Below are 20,591 nucleotides of genomic sequence, written 5' to 3' on the forward strand. Positions count from 1 at the left end.
TGTGAGGTGCTAGGCATGTGTGAAGGTTCAGGCCTTGAAGTGAGCCAGCTTCTGGTCCTGCTTCTTGTCTGCAAAACCGCAAAACCCGGTGAGCTTTGAATGTTAAATATACACACTCGCATGGAAAACGGACCAAAAAACCCATTCAAAACTAGGCTACACCTACAGTAAGTATATTTTCCCCTCTGAAAAACCATTGCATGAGGCCCTGACGTTCCCTGTACATTTCCTGTATTTGTCCTTGTGGGCATTTTGGGGAATGATATGAGGCATGGAGGGGCGGGCGAGGGGAGACAGGCTTCTTTACTCTTGGCGGTGGGGTTACAGGATCGTTCTTCACAGAGACTCTTTCACAGCAGATCCTCCACCCCACACCCTCCTGAGGCTCTGTGTGCTGGCCTACGGGACTTTTCTAGAACACTGCCACCAAGTCTGTTTAAAAGCACATCTTCCGGAAAAGACCAGCCGCTCTGGTATTACAGGCATATTATAATTATTGTCATTGTTTATTTATCCAGAAGTGAAATTAGTCTGTGTTTATCTGTTATCAGGATAGAGCTGAGGGTCTGTGCAGTCACAGAAAGAAGCTTCCCCCCTCTGCAGCTCAGTCTCCACACAGTAATCCAACACAACCTCCCCTGACCCCCTCAAAAAATCCACTGACCCCCAAACCCCCCCGCAACACCCACTCACCACTTCCTGCCATTGAACCTGCTACCTTCAGCAAACGCACGTGGCACGAAGCCAGTCGCATTGATTTATGAATACGGGATTTTAGGTGATTTATGAATACAGGATTTTAGGTCAGAGTGTGTTCTCCTTGGCTGGAGGTTTGCAGAACATTCACACTTCTGGAAAAGAGGGGATTATGGGAGGTAAAATAGGGCTGTTGGCCAGTGTGGTGAGGTCGTGTGAAGTGTGGTGTGGGGTGAGGTGTGGTTTGGTGTGTTGTGGTGGGCTGTGTGGGATGGCTTGTGGGTAATGCTGGAATGTTTCATATTTCTTTCTGTTTTGCTTCAGTTGTACCATGATTCAAGCCAATTCAAAGATTATGGAGGCCCAAAATATATGTGTAACTGAAATGTTAATGTTCTTGTTTCATTTACATATTCTCACTGCGAAAGCAATAATAGTAGTAGTCCAGTTATCAAAATTGTGATAGGTGTTAACTACCACCTTATTACACGCACCTACTGTATGCATTTATGTGTACTTTCAGTGTATGCATTTTTTTTAAAGAATCATTTAAAGAAACTCATACATAAACATGAAAGGTTGGGATTCCATTGCTCCCATAAAGCTTTGACTTCTCGCCAAAGTTTTCACTTTGAAGGCCCGCATTGCGAGTTTGAGGCAGTCATCAGATAAGGAAGCCTGTGGACTCCAGCAAGCAGCACTGAAAGAGGGCCGTCTGTCCCGAGTGGCCAGGTGCTGGAGACGAGCTCACACCCTCTAGAGGAGACACTCAGAATTGCATGAGCGTTGTGTGTTCCTGACCCCGTGCGCGCTGTGTGTTTGAACACTCTCTCTGTGCAGATACTGTCGCTGTTAAATACATAGAGATACTGGGTAATGCTCTGCTCGTCTACGCGGAATACTGGAGAGCAGCGGCACACCTCTGGGTTACAGAAAGGTGCGAATGATTTATCGTGAGGGCTTAATGGGTTGGACTAAAAAAAATTCAGCTACACTTCATTATAATGGGTGGTTTATTCCATCAGAAAGCCATTTAAAATGGGGTCTTAATACTTATTAAGTTGGATGTATCAGATCTAAGAAGTAATGAGAGAATATTTGGTAAAAAAAAATGGTAAAATGGACTGCATTTATATAGCGCTTTTATCCAAAGCGCTTTACAATTGATGCCTCTCATTCGCCAGAGCAGTTAGGGGTTAGGTGTCTTGCTCAAGGACACTCTTGACACGCCCAGGGCGGGGTTTGAACCGGCAACCCTCCGACTGCCAGACAATTGGTCTTACCTCCTGAGCTATGTCACCCCTTTAAGGCATTATTTCCATTGGTCACTGGTATACCACCGATATACCAAAAAATTGTATTTGTAAATATTTCAGACATGAAATGATGTGCTTAAAAAGTCCAGAAGGGCTCCTGTGTCCCCCCCACCCCCCACCCCTTCCCTGCCTGGCCTTGCTCCCACAGGCTGTTTGAGGTGACAGCTGCTGAAGTCCTGTGGAAACGGTGAGGTAATGAAGGACCGTGCGACCGCACTTCCAGAACGTTCCGTGGCCGAGCTGGGCCCAGCAGACAGGACCCTGTCCGTCCGCAGACTTTATTTAATGCGCCATGAGTTTCAGCCACGCTGCCGCTCACAGTAAACAGACTGTGGAGTAAACACAGCACTGGAACCATCATCGCCTGTAGGCCGTGACAGTAACAGGGGAATTGCTGAGATTTTTGGTGCAGCTCCCATTTGGTACATAGCATGGCACAGAGCCCGTTCATCAATCTGAAACACTAAGTATTTGCCTTTATTAGCATTTTAAACGTTTGCAGATCATAGTTATGGATATTTACTGAAGCACCTGCATCTTGCTCAAACACGCTAGCAGAATGGTCCACCCAGGACTCCAACCTGCCAGAGAGATCCCATGAAGCCTCTGATCCACATGGCGTCGGTGTGCAGCCGGATCTGAAGGCCCGTGATTAAGTCACGATGCGTCCTCTGATTCGGCCTGTATGTCTTCACTGCGTCTGAGGGAAGCGTGCGTGACCGTGTGGGTTTATGTTGAAAACAGCTGGCGAGGCGCACGCCAGCAGACAGTGCGGCCGGTGAAGCCTGCTGCGGTCCTGGAGGGAGGAATGTCTTCGGATGTTTCTGGACATTTCTGGGCCCCTGGGTGTTGTGCGATAAGGGGCATGGAAAGGCCTGCTGGCATTTTTTCTCCACTGCCAGCAGAATGTTTGTACCACCAGCCCCATGCAGAATGAGGCTGGTAGTGAGTGCACCCGACAGGCATGGAGGGACAGTGGACAATGTCCATCCAGCCTTCAGGAAATGACATCACTACATGACTGGCTCTTGGGCTTGGAGTGATTCAGAGAGTTTAATGACGCTCTGAATGATTATCAGGTAATAAAAGCCAGCATTTCCAAAGAACGCAGGCTCTGGTTTAGAGATAATGTGCGTATTTGACAGTTACAAATTTTGTATTCAAGCTTTTCAGCTATTCTAGGGGAAAAATCTAATTTAAAGAACTTTGGACCTCATAAATGCAAATTACATGGTAGCTTTCTCACTCTCCTTGCAGATTAAGCTGCTTCATATTGGGGTAATGGACGTAAACATTTCACTTAGACAGCCGCAGAGTGTTTTTTCCTGTTTCCCTTCAGAAGAGGCAGCTGGGAGGGGAGGTTTTCCCTGTTAATAAAACAGTCTGGTATGAATTTTTTATCTTTTTAATATTATCTCACTGAGAAAGAAATCAAATCAAAGCGTGGGGCTGTGATAAAATTGGTGGAATGCGTGTTGACCCGTTTTAAATTGGAATGCGTCATTTGTGGAAATTCACAGCGGTTTGGGGTGACATCGTGCTGGCAATTTACACGCTTGACGTGCGGCCTAATCCCTCTGTGATATGTTGAGGGTTATGTCGGGGTTATTAAAATGTAGATGGGTGTAGCTGTTTATCAGACCTCATATGTGGAATATTTTTCATTTACCAGTTAATAACTGCATATTTTTGAGGATTTGAATAATGAAAGTTTGGACGGGCGTTAGCAGGAATACTTTGAGGGACAAGATTTGGCACTTTTCCACTTCCAGTATCACCCATGTCCTTTCACCATAGACAAAGTGGCCATTACATTTTGTGCCTTTACAGGCTACTGGCCATCTCTTTGTTCTTAGGTAATGTTTGTGTATTTCTCCCCTCTTCTTCAATAGTAGTGAGCATTAGATTTGGAAGGTTATGTGTGTTTGTGCACACGTGTGTGCATGCGTGTGTGTGTGTGTGCATGTGTGTGTGTGTGTGCGCGCACGCGTGCGTGTGTGTGTGTGTGTGTGCATGCGTGTGTGTGTGTGTGTGTGTGCATGTGCGTGTGTGTATATGTGTGTGTGTGTGTGTGTGTGTGTGCATGCGTGTGTGTGTGTGTGTGTGCATGTGCGTGTGTGTATATGTGTGTGTGCATGCGTGTGTGTGTGTGTGTGCATGCGTGTGTGTGTGTGTGTGTGCATGTGCGTGTGTGTATATGTGCGTGTGTGTGTGTGTGTGTGCATGCGTGTGTGTGTGTGTGTGTGCATGTGCGTGTGTGTATATGTGTGTGTGTGTGTGTGTGTGTGCATGCGTGTGTGTGTGTGTGTGTGCATGTGCGTGTGTGTATATGTGCGTGTGTGTGTGTGTGTGTGCATGCGTGTGTGTGTGTGTGTGTGCATGTGCGTGTGTGTATATGTGCGTGTGTGTGTGTGTGTGTGCATGCGTGTGTGTGTGTGTGTGTGCATGTGCGTGTGTGTATATGTGCGTGTGTGTGTGTGTGTGTGCATGCGTGTGTGTGTGTGTGTGTGCATGTGCGTGTGTGTATATGTGTGTGTGTGTGTGTGTGTGTGTGCGCGCGTGCGTGCGTGTGTGTGTGTGTGTGTGTGTGTGTATGCGTGTGTGTGTGTGTGTGTGTGGCTATTCTCAGTTCCTGATGTGGGGCCCATACAGGGCCAGTACCAGCCCACAGATGCATGCATCCCAGCAGCTAGCACGATTAGCCCTCAGTGGAAACAAAGGGAAACAGGCTCACGCTATGAGCAGTCACACGGTGCTGTACATTTGTCATGTTGCCACTGGCCAGAAATGATCCATCAATGAGACTTTGCCACCCTCTGCTGTTATTCTGTCTCACCAAATTTTATGACATTTCTTTTCAAGCTTCAAAACATGGGTGCTTGTTATATCACTTCAACAATAACTTTAATTTTGAATTATAATTTTACAACTCATAATTATTTCTGTATAATTTCTTGATATTATTATGTAGAAGTTGTATGTAGGGAAAGAAGCTGGATGTTGCATCTGTTTTTATAAATTATTTGCTCTGTCCTACAATAAACCTGACCCTCGTCTTCATTAATGGATGGATGATGAACAGAAATGGGCAGGATCTGAGACTTAGGGTGTAGCATCTGATCAGTGAATGCAGCTCTCTGAACCTGAGCACAATAAACAGACCGGCCAAAGCAGGCAGCCCCTGCCTATGATCCCTGAACTTCCCTGCTGGCTCTGCACCCTGAGCTTTGATTCATGTTGCATGCATGCGTTTGTGGCAGAACAGAGCACAGCTAGGCCCTGCAGCCCAATGCTGGAACAGGTTTTACAGCCACTACACTTCTGCTGTTCGCTCCAGCGTGTGAGGGAACATCCGTGTTCTGATTGGCTGACGATCAGAACTGACAGAGACTCGCCGCTTAGCTATTTAGCTGGCTGGCATCTTCTGCAGACTTCGCATTCTCCCAAAGTCATCGCTACGTTTGCAGCGGGGTTACACAAGCCGTTGCCATTTGGCTCTTGATTTGTAGCTTGCATTGGCCTTGTGGTGTGAGTCACTGACTCATTTGGACCAATCAAGGACTTCGCTCACCATAGAAAAGGGCTATGATTTATTAAAATCTGTGAGTCACACATCATTACATTGCATTACATTACATCACATCACTTAGCAGATGCTCTTATCCGGAGTAACTTAGGAAAGTGGAGAACATCAGTGTCAGTATAATAATATAATAACCGCACATGATAGCTGCAGCCCATTAAGGCTTTATGAAGGCTCATTACGACATTTGGCTGGTATGGAGGGCGGTGCTCGTTTCTACAAGACAGAATAAGGATGGTTGTTTATATCATCGGGTAATCAAATTTGACTCCGGAATGTTCCACTGCCGCGGTTACGGTCCCATTTGAGGGCCTCGGCTGATGTTTGTTTTCCTTGAGTGCTGGCCTTTAGCAGTACAGCACCTGTTTTGCAATGATGAAGTCCTCCGGGTTCACCTTCCACCAGTTTCTCTGTGATAGAAAAGATGAGTTTATGCAAGCTGTTTGTACCGCTGCTCCATCAGGAACCCAAATCCAGTGGTGTGATGCATGATGGGAGACTGAGGCTTCACCAGCCTCGTAATGGGTGGAGCCACTGTACCATATGCTTTTAGTCGCTGCATTGTATGAACTAATCAGAAGCCTGATTGGTTGAGGGCTGCAGGTTTAGCCAGGAAAAGGCTGTATTTGTGTTGTGACAATGTGGTGGTGGTGGTGGGGGGGGCTGTCACAGGTTTTCCACCCCCGGGGAGTGACCCTGGCTGGCTGCTTTGGAAACAGCAGCCCCTGCAGAGGCCTGTCATTTTTAACAGCCAGTGAAACCCAGCTTTTAGAGCGGGCCCTAATCCTGCTCCCATGCCGCGAGTCTGGAGGGGGGAGAGAGGGAGCGAGGCGGCGGACGCGTGAAAAGGAGGGCAAAGGAAGAGACAGCGTGAAGAAGAACAGAAAGAGCCTCGCAAGAGAGCGAGAGAGGGAACCAGACTGGCAGGGAGAAAGAGAGGGAGAGGATATATGGAGTGAGAAAAAGAAGACGGAGGGGGGAGGGGCAGGGGAGATAGCTAGAGAGCATCTGGGTCTTGAAATACAGCGTATCGTTCCACACGCCATAAAAGTGCTGCTGTCTCACCGTTAATCATATCAATCCGCCGTCCCCCCTGGCTGAGCGCTGTACGTCCTCCCGCCCCCCTGCCTTTTACACGGCCGAGGCCATTTTAAGAATGCATCAAAGTGCTCATTAGCCATAGCCAGGCATCCATCACTGCATCGCCCCACCCCCCCTCTCTCTGGTTAAATATATTGACATGGCAGAACCAAAACTGCTGAAATATTAAATAACTGGCAAAGCCCTTTGGCTCCTCCAATGAGCTCCATCCGTCACTCGGACAGGAGCGGGAGCGGGAGGAGGAAGAGGAAACGCTGGGCCGAAGGCTCCCTCCCTGCCCCCCCCGGGGGGAGGACGGCTAATTCCCGCCATTAAGAGCCGGCTTTCCATTAACCTTCCCCTGCCTCTCTGGGCAGGGAGCGCCGGTCTCCACCGAGCGCGTGCGTGTGAAGGAGGGGGAGGGAGGGAGAGAGAGAGGCTGAGAGAGACATAGAGAGAGAGAGAAAGTGCGAGAGTGGGAGGGAGGGAGGGAGGGAGAGGGAGAGATGGGGGTAGTAAAGAAAAGATTGAGATAAAGATGCGCTTCCTGTTTTATTGCTAAAAATTCTCTGATATAAGAGAAGCATTCTTTCTTAACGCTTTTCTCCTGTTTCCCCCAATTTGTTTGCCCAGTGGTATAGATCAGGGCCCCCTGCCACAGCCTCCACTATTGATTTGGGAGAGCGCAGACAAGCATGTGCTCTCCTCCAAAGCACATTATCAGCCGCTGGAGAAAAGCATTCCTTAATCTTGTTTTTCATCATAAACAACTTACCCTCCCTGACAAAGGATGAAAAACTGTAAATCCTGTTAGTAAAAAGACCTACAGCCCCCAGCTGTGGCACAGTTTCAGTCTGCATAACCTGAGGAACTACATTCTCGACATTTTTATTTCATCAGTATTTTTATTTTTTATTTTTTACCGTGTAAGCATTATTGTGCGGTTTGGAAATGTGTGTGAATGTGTTTCCTGTCAGTAATGCACATTGCAGTGCATTATGGGCTCTCAGTGCCCCTCACCACTTTCTCTCTTTTCTACCGCTGGTGGCATAATATTTATTTTGAATCAGCGGTTTTGACTGTTGGGCCTGAATCAGGATGGAATCTCTCTCCGGTTTTGCACACAGTGCTGTTGGCCCGGGGGGGGGGACGTGTCTGTGTGTGGCCGTGTCTCGCACGAGGTCACGACATTATAACTGAGTCTGAATGGGTCTTCAGGGAAAAGGCACGGTCGTTATGCTGCATGCAGACAGCTGCATTGTCTTCCATGTGGAAGAATGAGGACTGCACACTGCATGTGTTTCAGCACAGTTACATGTGTGTCTCTGGAGGAGACAGGCCTGGCTCTGTGCAGAGAAAGACGATGGTGGAATTTGCTGAGCCAGTACCTCTGAGAGGACGAGAGAGAGAGAGATTCCAGCGAGGGGGGGGGAGAGAGAGAGAGAGAGAGAGAGATAGAGAGACAGAGAGAGAGAGAGAGATTGGAGTGGTGTGATGAGTCTGAAAGGCCATTGTTGTTTAGTGTTTCCTTGTGTTTGTGAATGTCGGTCATTTCTTACCTTTGACAAGTACGGGGAGACATGCCACAACTAGAAAGCGATGAAAACCATGGTCAAGGACCAGTCAAGGAACAGTAATGATAGTGAGTATAATGTGTGAGGTGAACTGACAGGAGAGTCTCAGTATAATGTAAGCGCTTGGCACTTGTGGTCTCCTATTGGGACTCTGAGAAGATCTGAGACTCCACTCTACAGCTGCACACAGCAAACCAGCCAGCTCCCAGAAGGAGAAAGTGCATCCAGTGCAGCTGCTCCACACCACTCCAGGGTTCAGCTCAGTCTCCTCCCTATCAGGTCTCCCGCACAGTGTGGGGTCTGGTCTGGTGCACAACCCACCGTTCCAAGTGGTGACCAGTAAAGCAGCTTCTGCAGAGGACAGAATGAGCTGCTTAAGTCTATAGAGAGCCTGTTAAAGACCCTAATCAAAGGGCCACAGAGAGTGGGGAACTCACAGATAATGCCACTTATGACCAGCACCCCAGTGGTCCAGCACTCTCCCATGAGCAGCCCGGTGTCCATAATGTCCCTGCTTCTCTGTGTCTAATGATTATGGGGGGCTCTAACCGAGCCCAACAGTTATTAAAGATCTTCTAGTTACAATAAAAAGGGCCCCGGCCCGCCCGCGTTATGTATGGGTGCAATTATTCCCACGGTGTCACTGCAATTCCACCGCGCTCTCCCTGGCTTGTGATAACGGTGATGAACGGACTGGCTGGAACTCCTCTTCCTGGTAATTGTTTAGAATGAAGCCCTCGGTGAGCGGGGTCCGCAGTGTTTGCGCTCCTGGTCACTAATTATTCCTGCGTGCGTCGATGCTATCAGCTCCGCGTGTTTTTAACTGCTGAGTAAACGCCCTCATTACCCGGCCCCGCGTTCCCCTTCGCTCGCCTCTCGCCACGGGGAGCAGAGGCGGGAAACGCGGCGGGCTCTGCTGAACGCCAGCGATGTCCCCACTCAGGGTGTTCTCCTGCGGAACTCACTTACATGCAGCGCAGTGCTGACAGGCACAGTTAGACATTATGCTGTATGCCACGCATGTCACGTTGTGTATATTTGTGCATATTTACAATGCGCAATAAATACAGCGTGCAGTTAGCCATATTCTGTACATAGCATGTACAATGGCCACGTACACAAAGAATAATATTACAGCCTACAGTAGTCATATTCTGTATACACTACATTGTGTTCCATAGCCTTATTCGCGACATAAAGTGTAGGCCAGACAGAAAATGCCCCAGAGTGATAGGCATCTTCTCAATGTAAAATGCGCACTGGTGATGGCAAGCAGCCAAATACCATCAGTGGTTTTAGGCTGTTAATTTCTCAATAAGTACTGACAGGAGACTGAGGCCCCACAAACCCAACAATCGGGTTCCTGTCACGTTCTGCTAATCACTAACTTGCATGGACCGCCGAAAATCTTTTGCCCTCCATGTGAAAACACTGTGATTGGTTAAATCCAAGGGAGTCACTGACTACCCGGCAGCTCCAGTAATTTTGGGGCTTAAGAGATCTCCCCCCTGCCGTGGCTCCTTTTAGGTCTGAGTTTGTGCTTGTGGCGGTTCCCAGTGAAACGGCTCTCCTCTCTTCCCTCACAGCAACAGGAGCAGGACCCCACGAACCTGTACATCTCCAACCTGCCGGTGTCCATGGACGAGCAGGAGCTGGAGAACATGCTCAAGCCCTTCGGCCACGTCATCTCCACGCGGATACTGCGCGACGCCAGCGGGGTCAGCCGGGGGGTGGGCTTCGCCAGGTACGCCCCGCCTCAGCCCCGCCCCGCCCTGCCCTGCCCCAGCCCCACCCTACTCAGCCCTTCACCACCCATATTCACTCAGTTTGGACAGGCAATGCAGTGAACACAACGATATATTCATTTACTCATCTACCCATTAGGGCTTAATATGACCTGACTGTATAGAGCTAACATTGTTAGTTACACTGTCAGAATATAAGCATGCTGTATTTCCTCCTGTTCTCCTGTAGTAATGTGCGTGATCCCTGTGGGTGCAGAATATAGTGTCAGTTTGCGTAAAATAAAAGATCTGTAGTGCTAATCCATAAACGGTCACAAGCTGTACCCAGAAGGTGCTCCTTATATACGCATGCTTTGTGACCGATGGGGCTCAGGAGAGCACCCTCACACCCACGCCAGCTCCTCAGCTTTTCTGGGTAAAGTGCAGTGTGTTGGCAGGACTGGACGCTCGCTGACAGAGTGGCCCTGTTGCCCGGCTGTGGCCACCTGTTTGGTCCAGGTCAGCAGGGACGGGAGGTAATTGAGTGTGGAGTGGGGCCAGCGAGCTGACAGATGTTCGGGGAGAGAGGGGGGTGTTAGAGAAGGTAAACCAGCCTTAGTGTTTCTGCACCCTCCATTACCGTTATCAGGCCCCATTAAGGCCAGCGGGTTGCTAATTATTTTGAACAAGACTACCTAATGTCATTAAGCATTATTCTTCAGAGTGGGCCTGCTTAAACCACACCCCTGTAGGTTACTACAGGGCAGAGAATGAGAGAGAGAGGGAGAGAGGGAGGGAGAGAGAGGGAGAGGGAGAGAGAGGGAGGGAGAGGGAGAGGGAGAGGGAGAGGAAGGACCACAGCCTGGCATAGTAACCACAGCCTGGCCATTGAGAAAGGCCATTACAAACTGTTGGAGTTGCCCAGGGGACAAAAGGCTGGGAGGTCATTTTCAAAGAAATGACTGACATAAATTATTGGGAAGGCAGGTATGCCATCCGCCAAGTTACAGCTTGGCGGCGTATGCCCCATTCCTATACAGCACAGAGAGTTTTGGAACTTTTCAGGGTTCCCTACAGAACTACAGTAACCCCAATGACTAAAGACTCACAGCCCTTCGTTAACTTCTATACAAACATTTAGTACTGTAGGTCTATCGTCTATACAGTAACCCATTAAAAACACTTACCGTAATCAATTTAAAAATATGGCACGTATTTGTAATTCATGTTAAAGGAAAAAGGACTGAATCCATACTAATGTGTTTCATTAAGCTAGAACGTATGTGTGTTTTCATGGATGCATGTTTACGCATGTCTCTCTCTAGATTTAATCATATTATGGATCATAAATTTATGAAACATAATGAAAGTTACTGCAGCCTGGAACTCATTGCAAGTGTGTCTCTCTCTCTCCCTCTCTCTTTTTCTCCCCTTTTGTCTTTCTGTGCTTGTTTCCTCCAACCTCTCTCTCTCTCTCTCCCTCTCCTTTGTCAAGTTCAGACTTTTAACAAACCACTCCTGTTTGCTTGTCAAGTCTGTACAAAAAATCAAGGGAATGCTGAGGTTAGGGACTGACATTTTTCCTTGTATCAATCCCTCCATCAATCTTTGTGATATGTAACATTCAAGGAGTAAGCAGAATATTGACTTCATTTCTTTCATTCCATTGCACTACCTGAAATTAATCAAAATCGCAGTCTTCTTTTATGCCTGGCAAACTTCCGAAAAAATCCACACATTCAAACACAGACCCGCACGTAGTGTATACATGCGTACATGTGCACACACACACCCACACACACATACACACTCACATGCTCAAACACACACAAACACACACTAAAATGCTTACACACACACATGCACACACACACAATATATGCACACGCACGCACACAAACACACGCACACACACACACACGCATACACACACACACAGCAAGTACCTCCCTCTGTGTGAAAGATGCTTTGATCGAAGTTCTCTTTCCTTGCAGAATGGAGTCCACTGAAAAATGTGAAGTGGTGATTCAGCATTTTAATGGGAAATATCTGAAAACTCCTCCCAGCATCCCCAGTAAGTGTGCTGCTGTTTGTCTTCCAGTTTTTGGTTTGTTTTGGATGTGATTTTCTGTTCTGAGTTCACTGAAGGCTGTTCAACTATTTTAGTAAGTAAATGCCATTTTAAAAAAAGCAGTGTTAAGAGGTAGCTTCTACCTGTTGTTTTTTTGTTGCCATCTAGTGGCAAAGGGAAGGTATTGTCGTTACCTTGAGGGAGCTCTTGTGGGAGCTACTCAGTGTAATAACAGGTAAGGGAAGACTGCTGTAGTTTAAAATTCTGCCAAAGTTGTAAATGAACAAGGATGTCTTCTGTGCAAATAAAAAAATTTGATGCAAGGCAATCCAATTTACAGCAGAATTGGGCCCGTTTGCTATGCGTCCCAATTATTAAACTCCATTTTGCAGTACATTGAGCTGCGGAACCTGCAGGATGTCATTTTGAGACTGAGTCAGGGGCGTGAAGTTTTCAGGGCCCACGGAGACTCTGAACTGGGTAAATTTAAAAGCTCCCTGTAAATGTCATTTCGCTGTAATATCAAACCACTCCTGTGTCCTGCCGCTGGGCTACATAGCAGGCCCTGGTAAAAGTAAATCACTCATTTATGTTGATTTTTCCAAAGAATGAGTTTCTCTCTCCGTCACTGCCCCTTAGACCTGCATGTAATTGGAGTGGAGCCTTTACCTCACGCAGGGAGTGCCCTGCCTGTTCAGCTGCAGGACAATGGAGGCACGTCCCAAAATAACTGAGGAAAGGGTCAAGTTCACTGTAGGGTTTTGACTGAAGGACGCTGCAGCGACCCACCCTTTCTCGCTTACCCTTTCAATTTCTCACCCACTCCCTTGACTCACTCGCTCACTGACATGTTCACTCGCACTCTCACTCGCTCCCTCCCTCCCAGCTGAAGTTCACACACCGGGGCCCAGTCTGCACTGACGCAAGCAGGCTGCAGGTGCCCAGTCGGGTCCCAGGATGAACACCCTCCTGGGCACCACTAGGGCCAGCTCCGCACCGCGTTTCAGGGCTGCCTGCCACGGTTGGCTCCTGCGCACCAGGATTGGGTTCCAGACTGCGGGGCGTATCACTGCACCAAGGTCTAACGATTGAGCTGGACACGCTGTCCAACAGCCTTATTTTGGAAGTATTTGATTCTTTAGCTAATGTAGCTTTGATAGCCCTGAGAGGTACATTTTCCACCCATTCCCACTGCTGGCATCTTTGTTTAAAACATACTGGTTCAGTGCATTTGGCTTGCAGTAAACCTATGGGGTGTATCTGTAGACACTTCCTTCAGTCATAAATGGAAGTGGGCCTTCTGTCTGTTCCCACATAATCTGCTGCAACTAAGCTTTGCTTTCATGCTTTTCTGGAGTTTAGTAGATCGACTGAAGATGGAATGCGTCTGTAATATGAATTCTCTCATTAACCATTTTTTGCTTTATGGTGATTCTCGATAAGCTGTCATTGCTCTGTGGGAAATGCAGAGGGATGAGAGACGTTATATCTCTTCGCAGTCGCTCCTGGGAATCTTGACGTTGTTTTCCTGCTAAATTTAGACGGCCGCTGGATGATGACAAATGCAGGCTTCTTCCCCACTGCGTCGGGGTGATTTATTTTGGCGAAGCGCCGCTGTTTCCCTCCTCCGACGCATCATTCACAGTCCGGCCCTGAGTGTGCTGCGCACAGCCTGCGGTGTGACCTTGCCAAAGTCACCGCTCGGCCTGCGTGTGCGCACCGGCGCATTAGCGTGTGCGTGTGCGCACCGGCGCATTAGCGTGTGCGTGTGCGCGTGCTTGCGCAAGCGCCCGTGTGCCAGGAAAAATGCTTGACGCATGGGTAGCCTAGTTCGCTAACAAACACGATTATTTCAGAAACCTTATTCGCCAACCAGCGCGGTTGTCATGGCGTCAACATTGCTGATGTATGCAGCGTGTCAAGTGTTAAGATCCGTCAGCGATAAGATATCCCCCCCCCCCTTCCCCCACCCTGAGTGAAACGGTGTGGAGGGGTCCTGGCTGACCACAGGCCCTGTGTATGATGGGTCTGGTTTTTAGAGAGGGATGAGCCCTGCGGGACAGTGGGACACACCCGAGCCAATCCCTGAGGTCTCCCTGCCCTCATAGGACTTTACACGCACTGACCAGGGCACAGCTCTCCCAGCTGGTCATGGTGGAGAGTGCAGGATGTTTCTCACCAGGAAATGTTACTGGGGAACACACTTGCTTACCTAAGTGAAAATAGCAGACTGTTGCAGTAACAGCAGTGTCGGTTTGTACTGGTCTTTGCTTCAGGTTTGTGCTGCTTCACTGTGGGAGAATCAGAGGAAAGTGTATTCTTGAAAAGGTTAATATTAGACTGTCCTACTCTATCATTTACTTTGGCATTGCCTGCTAGGTGTGTTCTATAATATACTGAAAGCTATTCATTGTAAATGGCATTTCAAAGTAGGCTTAATTGTTAATTTATCCCAGTGCTGTTTATATAGTCCAGGATTGTCCTGGTTCCCTGCTGGTGCTGCTGAAGGTTGAGATTGATGGTCTTCTCTCAGAACATGGCCCTGTCATTGGGGATGCTCTGCTCTTCAGTGCCAGAGCTAGGGCCTTCAATTTACACTGGCCATGTATTTTCAACTGAGATGCCTGCCAAGAGAAAAAACGCTCTTCTAAATGCAGGTAAAAGCCTGCTGTAATACCTCAGTGACAGAAGAGTTCCTCCTGTTGTAGTATATCAGTAACAGAGCGGTTTCTCCATCTGTAATTTCCCAGTTGGAGTTGTTTCTCCTCTTATATTCCAGTAACAGAGGGGTCTCTGTGAAAGAGCGGTTTCTTCTTGTGTAGCATCTCAGTGTAAGAGTGTTTTCTCCTTGTGTAACATCTCAGTGAAAGAATGGTTTCTCCTTGTGTAATATCTATGTGTAAGAATGGTTTCTCCTATTGTAATGCGTCAGTGGCAGAGTGGTTTCTCCTATTGTAATACGTCAGTGGCAGACTGGTTTCTCCTGTTGTAAAGCGTCAGTGGCAGAGTGGTTTCTCCTGTTGTAATGCGTCAGTGGCAGAGTGGTTTCTCCTGTTGTAATGCTTCAGTGGCAGAGTGGTTTCTCCTGTTGTAATGCGTCAGTGGCAGAGTGGTTTCTCCTATTGTAATGCGTCAGTGGCAGAGTGGTTTCTCCTATTGTAATACGTCAGTGGCAGGGTGGTTTCTCCTATTGTAATACGTCAGTGGCAGACTGGTTTCTCCTGTTGTAATGCGTCAGTGGCAGAGTGGTTTCTCCTGTTGTAATGCGTCAGTGGCAGAGTGGTTTCTCCTGTTGTAATGCGTCAGTGGCAGGGTGGTTTCTCCTGTTGTAATACGTCAGTGGCAGACTGGTTTCTCCTGTTGTAATACGTCAGTGGCAGGGTGGTTTCTCCTGTTGTAATACGTCAGTGGCAGAGTGGTTTCTCCTGTTGTAATGCGTCAGTGGCAGAGTGGTTTCTCCTGTTGTAATGCGTCAGTGGCAGGGTGGTTTCTCCTGTTGTAATACGTCAGTAGCAGACTGGTTTCTCCTGTTGTAATACGTCAGTGGCAGGGTGGTTTCTCCTGTTGTAATACGTCAGTGGCAGGGTGGTTTCTCCTGTTGTAATACGTCAGTGGCAGGGTGGTTTCTCCTGTTGTAATACGTCAGTGGCAGGGTGGTTTCTCCTGTTGTAATACGTCAGTGGCAGACTGGTTTCTCCTGTTGTAATACGTCAGTGGCTGAGCGGTTTGCCCTGCTGCACAAAGCTATGGCGTCATTGGCAGTCCTTCAGTCCTTCGCTGGCAGCTCTCAGATCCTTAGAGACCCGTGCTGCACGCCAGCTCCAGAGGCTGTTTCACATTACATTACATCACACTGATTTAGTGGGCAGAGCTTATCCAGAGCGATGTACAGAAGGGCACAATGTCCGCATTAGCCTCGGAAACACAGCATACGATATCGCCAAGAAGACACCAAAGGCCCATTTGTAATCGATAAGTGTGAAGTTATTGCACATTCTATGTGATGCAGCCAAACTAGAAGCATTCACTAGGAGCATTTTCATCACAGCAAAATGTGAACTGCACTTACTTTACTTACTAATTTCTAATACAGTACATGTTCCTTCTGGGTTAAGAAAGGCCATCCTGCCATACCCTTACTGTCAAAATGAATTATGTGCATGGAACTTGTCTTGAAATGTAAATTATTAGTGATAGATTATTTTTCCCCCATAATTTTTGTTACATTATAATACCAATGAGGGCCAGATTACTGTAAATTGTTTCTGGGCACAACGCAAGTCTGTTGTTTGACCCCCAAATAAGCCAAGTAATTTCTTCCCTTAGATGCAAAATTCAGAATGTTCATGGCATTGTGTAGGCCGGCACACAAGGCTGCAGGAAACCGCAGACAATACTCATTCACAGATGATCCACGTCTGACGCAGGCTATGGTGACACAGCTTTTACACAGTGACACAGTGTCGCCAGTGATCGTGCGCACCATAAGGGTGAGCTGGCTAGCTGGCTAATGACAACAAGGCTGTGACAGTCAGTAGCCGACACTAACCTTACCTGGACAAATATATGGACAAAACAACCACCTAACTGAAATAGCTTTAAGCAGTAGCCTATCATCCTCAGGTTTTGTCCAAAATGCACAGATTACACAAGCAGATTTCATACGTGGATATGTGACGTACATCAGAGTGGACGATTGTGAACATCAGAAACATTTGCTATCATATGTACCTGGCACACTAAGTAGTGGATGGCCATTTAGTAAACCAATCTCTTGTTCAAGACTCACCATTCGAGATCAGTTTTTTCTCCAGGTAGTGCATCTGCCAGTCTGAGGTGCTGAAACCCCTTTATTTGTAACAAGCCAGTTTGGGAAAAATATGCTAAAACAATATTTCAACCATAAAAAACGAGAAGCCTACATGTTTTTAGTACTTAGCACTTGCATCTTTTTTATCTTCCTAATGTCTAGTAACTATGAAGCTCACTAAACGGAATTATCAGTTAAACTCATCTGTCATAGCAAAGCCATAATTAAATAGTGTCACTGGGAGATTAAATTTATATTAATGTCTTTGGCTTATATCCGCCATTCCAAACTATGTTTTCATCTCAGCACCCTATCGGAGAGGAGTTTGCTGTCCATTATCACTCTAAGGATCTTGGCAGTTGAAGAGGTTGCCACTGTGCTGCCATCCAGGGTGAATGAAAGGTGAAGCAGGGGGAGGACTTGGCTGGGAAGTATAGCACCTCCGTTTTAGCCAAGTTTAGCATACAGTAGGAGGAGATGACAGAACCAAGGGACTGGGTACATGTCCCTACCTCTGTGTATGTAAGTGAGTTTTCATGCGTGTAATTATGCCTATGTGTGTTTGTAGTAATTTGTGTGTGTGTATGTGTGTGTGTGTGTGCCTGTGCTTGTGTGTGTGTTGTGTGTGTGTGCCTGTGTGTGTGTGTGTGTGTGTGTGTGTGTGTGTGTGTGGATAAGGCTTCTCTTTACTCGAGCTCTGGTGAAAGCCATAAGGCTGAATGGCACCTTTGTGCAGCTCTAATTGGCCGTTGGTTTTGTTTTTTTTAATGAGTGTTCAGCGGATGACTCATTGTCCCACTAGCCATTAAGAGAGAGAGCGAGCGAGTGTGTGTGTGTGTGTGTGTGTGTGTGTGAGAGAGAGAGAGTGTATCTGAGGGCTGGGGATCCCAGCTCCCGGATCTTTAAAGCAGGGTGCAGGAACAATGCTGAGACACTCAAATTTTCACAAGAGGCTTTACGAGTCAGTGGAAAGCCATCTCAAGATTTTGATGTGTACGTTGACCTCCTGCGATAATGTCAAGGAGACAACGCTGAAACGAGCAGCTCTTCTGTCTCTCAGTGTTCCCATGCCCAAATGGCCCCCCAAAGTGAGCAGGGCTGATTGGTGCCTATATGACATGTGTGAGGGTGTGGAGATTGTAAGACAGGAGTGTGGCTGGCAGCCTTATCTCCACAGTGGCATCTTTAGGTGCCTTCCTCACCTGCACTGCATTTTGGGATACCTCAAGTTGAGGCGCTGGGATGTCATTTGAGTCTTACCCACCCTGGCGTGGATGAGAAACAAACACACAAGCGTGTCTCTTTTCAGAAGAGTGCCGCTGGAGGGAAATGAAGAAAGGATATGCTCTGACATATCGCTCGTCTAAAAGCCCCGGACTTCAAAAGATGGATAAATATACTGAGGTCTCGGCTACAGTAATGGATTGAACCTTGCGGAAGGAGCATTGATATCAAAGTTCTAAACTCAGAAATAGCCTGCCATTGATTTTTGTTCTTTCTTTCTGGACTGCAGCGAGACTGGAGCGGACTGCAGAGCAGCTCTGCCCGTCCGCGCCTGGCTGGGGAGCGAAGGCCGATCGATGGCCGCGTGTGCGCTAACGCAGCCGCCCGGCTCGCCCGGCTCGCCAGCCTCGCCAGCCTCGCCAGCCTCGCCAGCCTCGCGCCGTGAACCCCGTCCTGGAGAGGCCACTCTCAGACGGGCGGAGCCGCCCTGGCGCTCACGCCGCTGCTTTACCGGGGTTCAGGCTCACGTGGGGTCCCCTACGGGCTCACTGACCCCTTCCTGACAAAGCCTTGCGGCTTATTCGGGTACATTTATGGGCGCTTTGTGGACGTCGCTAGCTTAAGGGTTCCTGAATATACCGTCGCTCTATTTGCTTGCACCCGGTCGCATCTCATGAGATCCTAGAGCTGCAGGAACTTTCACTGCGTGTAGCTGTCCACTTCCTGTGAGATCCGTATCATTAAAGTGTCTTTGATCTTCGGCAGACCAGGAATGCACTGCAGCTATCCGTCTTTGATTTAGACAATAGAGACGCCGAGAGGCAGAATCGTGAGAGATTGTTCCATTCATCTTTCGCATTAGCATTTTCAGGATCCTGTGGAAGAACACCTGACACAGCATTTCCACGTCTATCAAACACCACTGGCTTGATTGACTTTCCTGTGGAGGAGTGGTGTCATATTCCTCCTGAAGGCTCTATGGCACAGGAAATGCTGGCAGTACTGACCATACATGTAGATGTATGGTCAGTACTAGTAAATGTGGATGTTTAAAGTTTGTTCACTACCTGTATAGTGTATTCATGCACATACACACAGAGTTAAGAGAATAGCTGATCATTATTCACCCTACAATGCAGTAGGAAGATATTAGCAAATAAAATATCTACCCAACATTGCAGCATACAGATATTAGCTAATCATTATCCACCCAATAATGCAGTGTAAATATAATAGAAAATTATTTCCCACCTAACAATGCAGCATAAAGATGTTAGCAAATCATTATACACGCACCATTGTAGCATAAAATGTGTGAAAATATTTCCACATCCAATGGGACTCAGCATGATAAAGGGAAAGAATGTATGGCATGCCAATACCCCCCCCCCCCCCCAAACACCACCAACACCCCCCCCCCACCTCTGCAGCTTGTGTTGCATCAGGGCAGAAGTGCTCCTGGAATGCTGTGGGCCCATACTGGGGTGTGGGCTCCAATTCACAGAACCTGAATACCTGACCTTGGCCTTGATGTGAGGCACCTGCTGTGAAGTCCAGATCAAGCCTAGCCCTCAACCCAAAACTCAACACACCTCCACCTGCCCCCATCCACTCACACTGTCACATGCACACACACTCACACAACACACCTCCACCTGCCCCCATCCACTCACACTGTCACATGCACACACACTCACGCAACACACCTCCACCTGCCCCCATCCACTCACACTGTCACATGCACACACACTCACACAACACACCTCCACCTGCTCCCATCCACTCACACTGTCACATGCACACACACTCACGCAACACACCTCCACCTGCCCCCATCCACTCACACTGTCACATGCACACACACTCACACATACACACATCCGCCCATCCATACACATACATGCACACACACATATGCACACGCACGTGCACACACGCAGAGGCACACACACGCAAACACACAGAAGCACATACAAACGCAAGCACACACACACGTACCTCCTTTTCTCATTGTGTTGGTTTGAAGCTTAGTGGGATATTCCTCAGATGGTAGGCAGGACAGCTGGGGGTGGGGGGGCTCCCCGTGGGTGTGTGAGCACGGAGGGACGGGGGGCTGGCCTCGTCAAGCTGACGTGGTGCGCGCGTGCAGACACTAACGGCCGCAGTGGAGTCATTGGAACAGGCCTGGTGTCTGATAATTACACACAGACGGTAAAGCAAGGTGCTGATTCTGCCCGAGATAATGATGACAGCTGCGTAACACAGTAACCCAGGTGCGTCAGCTTTCTGCAAGTGCACCGTGCAAAAGCCGTCGCTGCCATTGACTCCCGTAGTGTGTGTGTGTGTGTGTGTCTGCACGTGCACGCATGTGAGTGTGTGCATGTGTGTGTGTGTATGCATGTGCATGTGAATGTGAGCTTGATTGTGGGTCAATGTGTGCATAATTTTTCTCTGCTGTATTAGCAGTGAGCGTTTCAGTGAACATAGAAAAGTACAGGAGTTCTGCTTTGCTA

General features: G+C 48.0%; 1 protein-coding gene across 4 annotated transcripts in view; it reads left to right on the plus strand.

Annotated features, from left to right (window-relative positions):
* Window positions 1-20,591, plus strand: part of rbms3 (RNA binding motif, single stranded interacting protein) — a 290,727-nt gene that overhangs the window by 222,532 nt on the left and 47,604 nt on the right. For all 4 annotated transcript variants that reach the window (XM_035411964.1, XM_035411956.1, XM_035411971.1 and 1 more), the window contains 2 exons: window positions 9,836-9,993; window positions 11,968-12,047. In XM_035411964.1, coding sequence (XP_035267855.1) covers window positions 9,836-9,993; window positions 11,968-12,047 — 238 coding nt within the window. The remainder of the gene's footprint in view (window positions 1-9,835; window positions 9,994-11,967; window positions 12,048-20,591) is intronic.

This window comes from Anguilla anguilla, chromosome 1 (assembly GCF_013347855.1).
Source record: "Anguilla anguilla isolate fAngAng1 chromosome 1, fAngAng1.pri, whole genome shotgun sequence".
NCBI classification, from domain to species: Eukaryota; Metazoa; Chordata; class Actinopteri; order Anguilliformes; family Anguillidae; genus Anguilla; species Anguilla anguilla.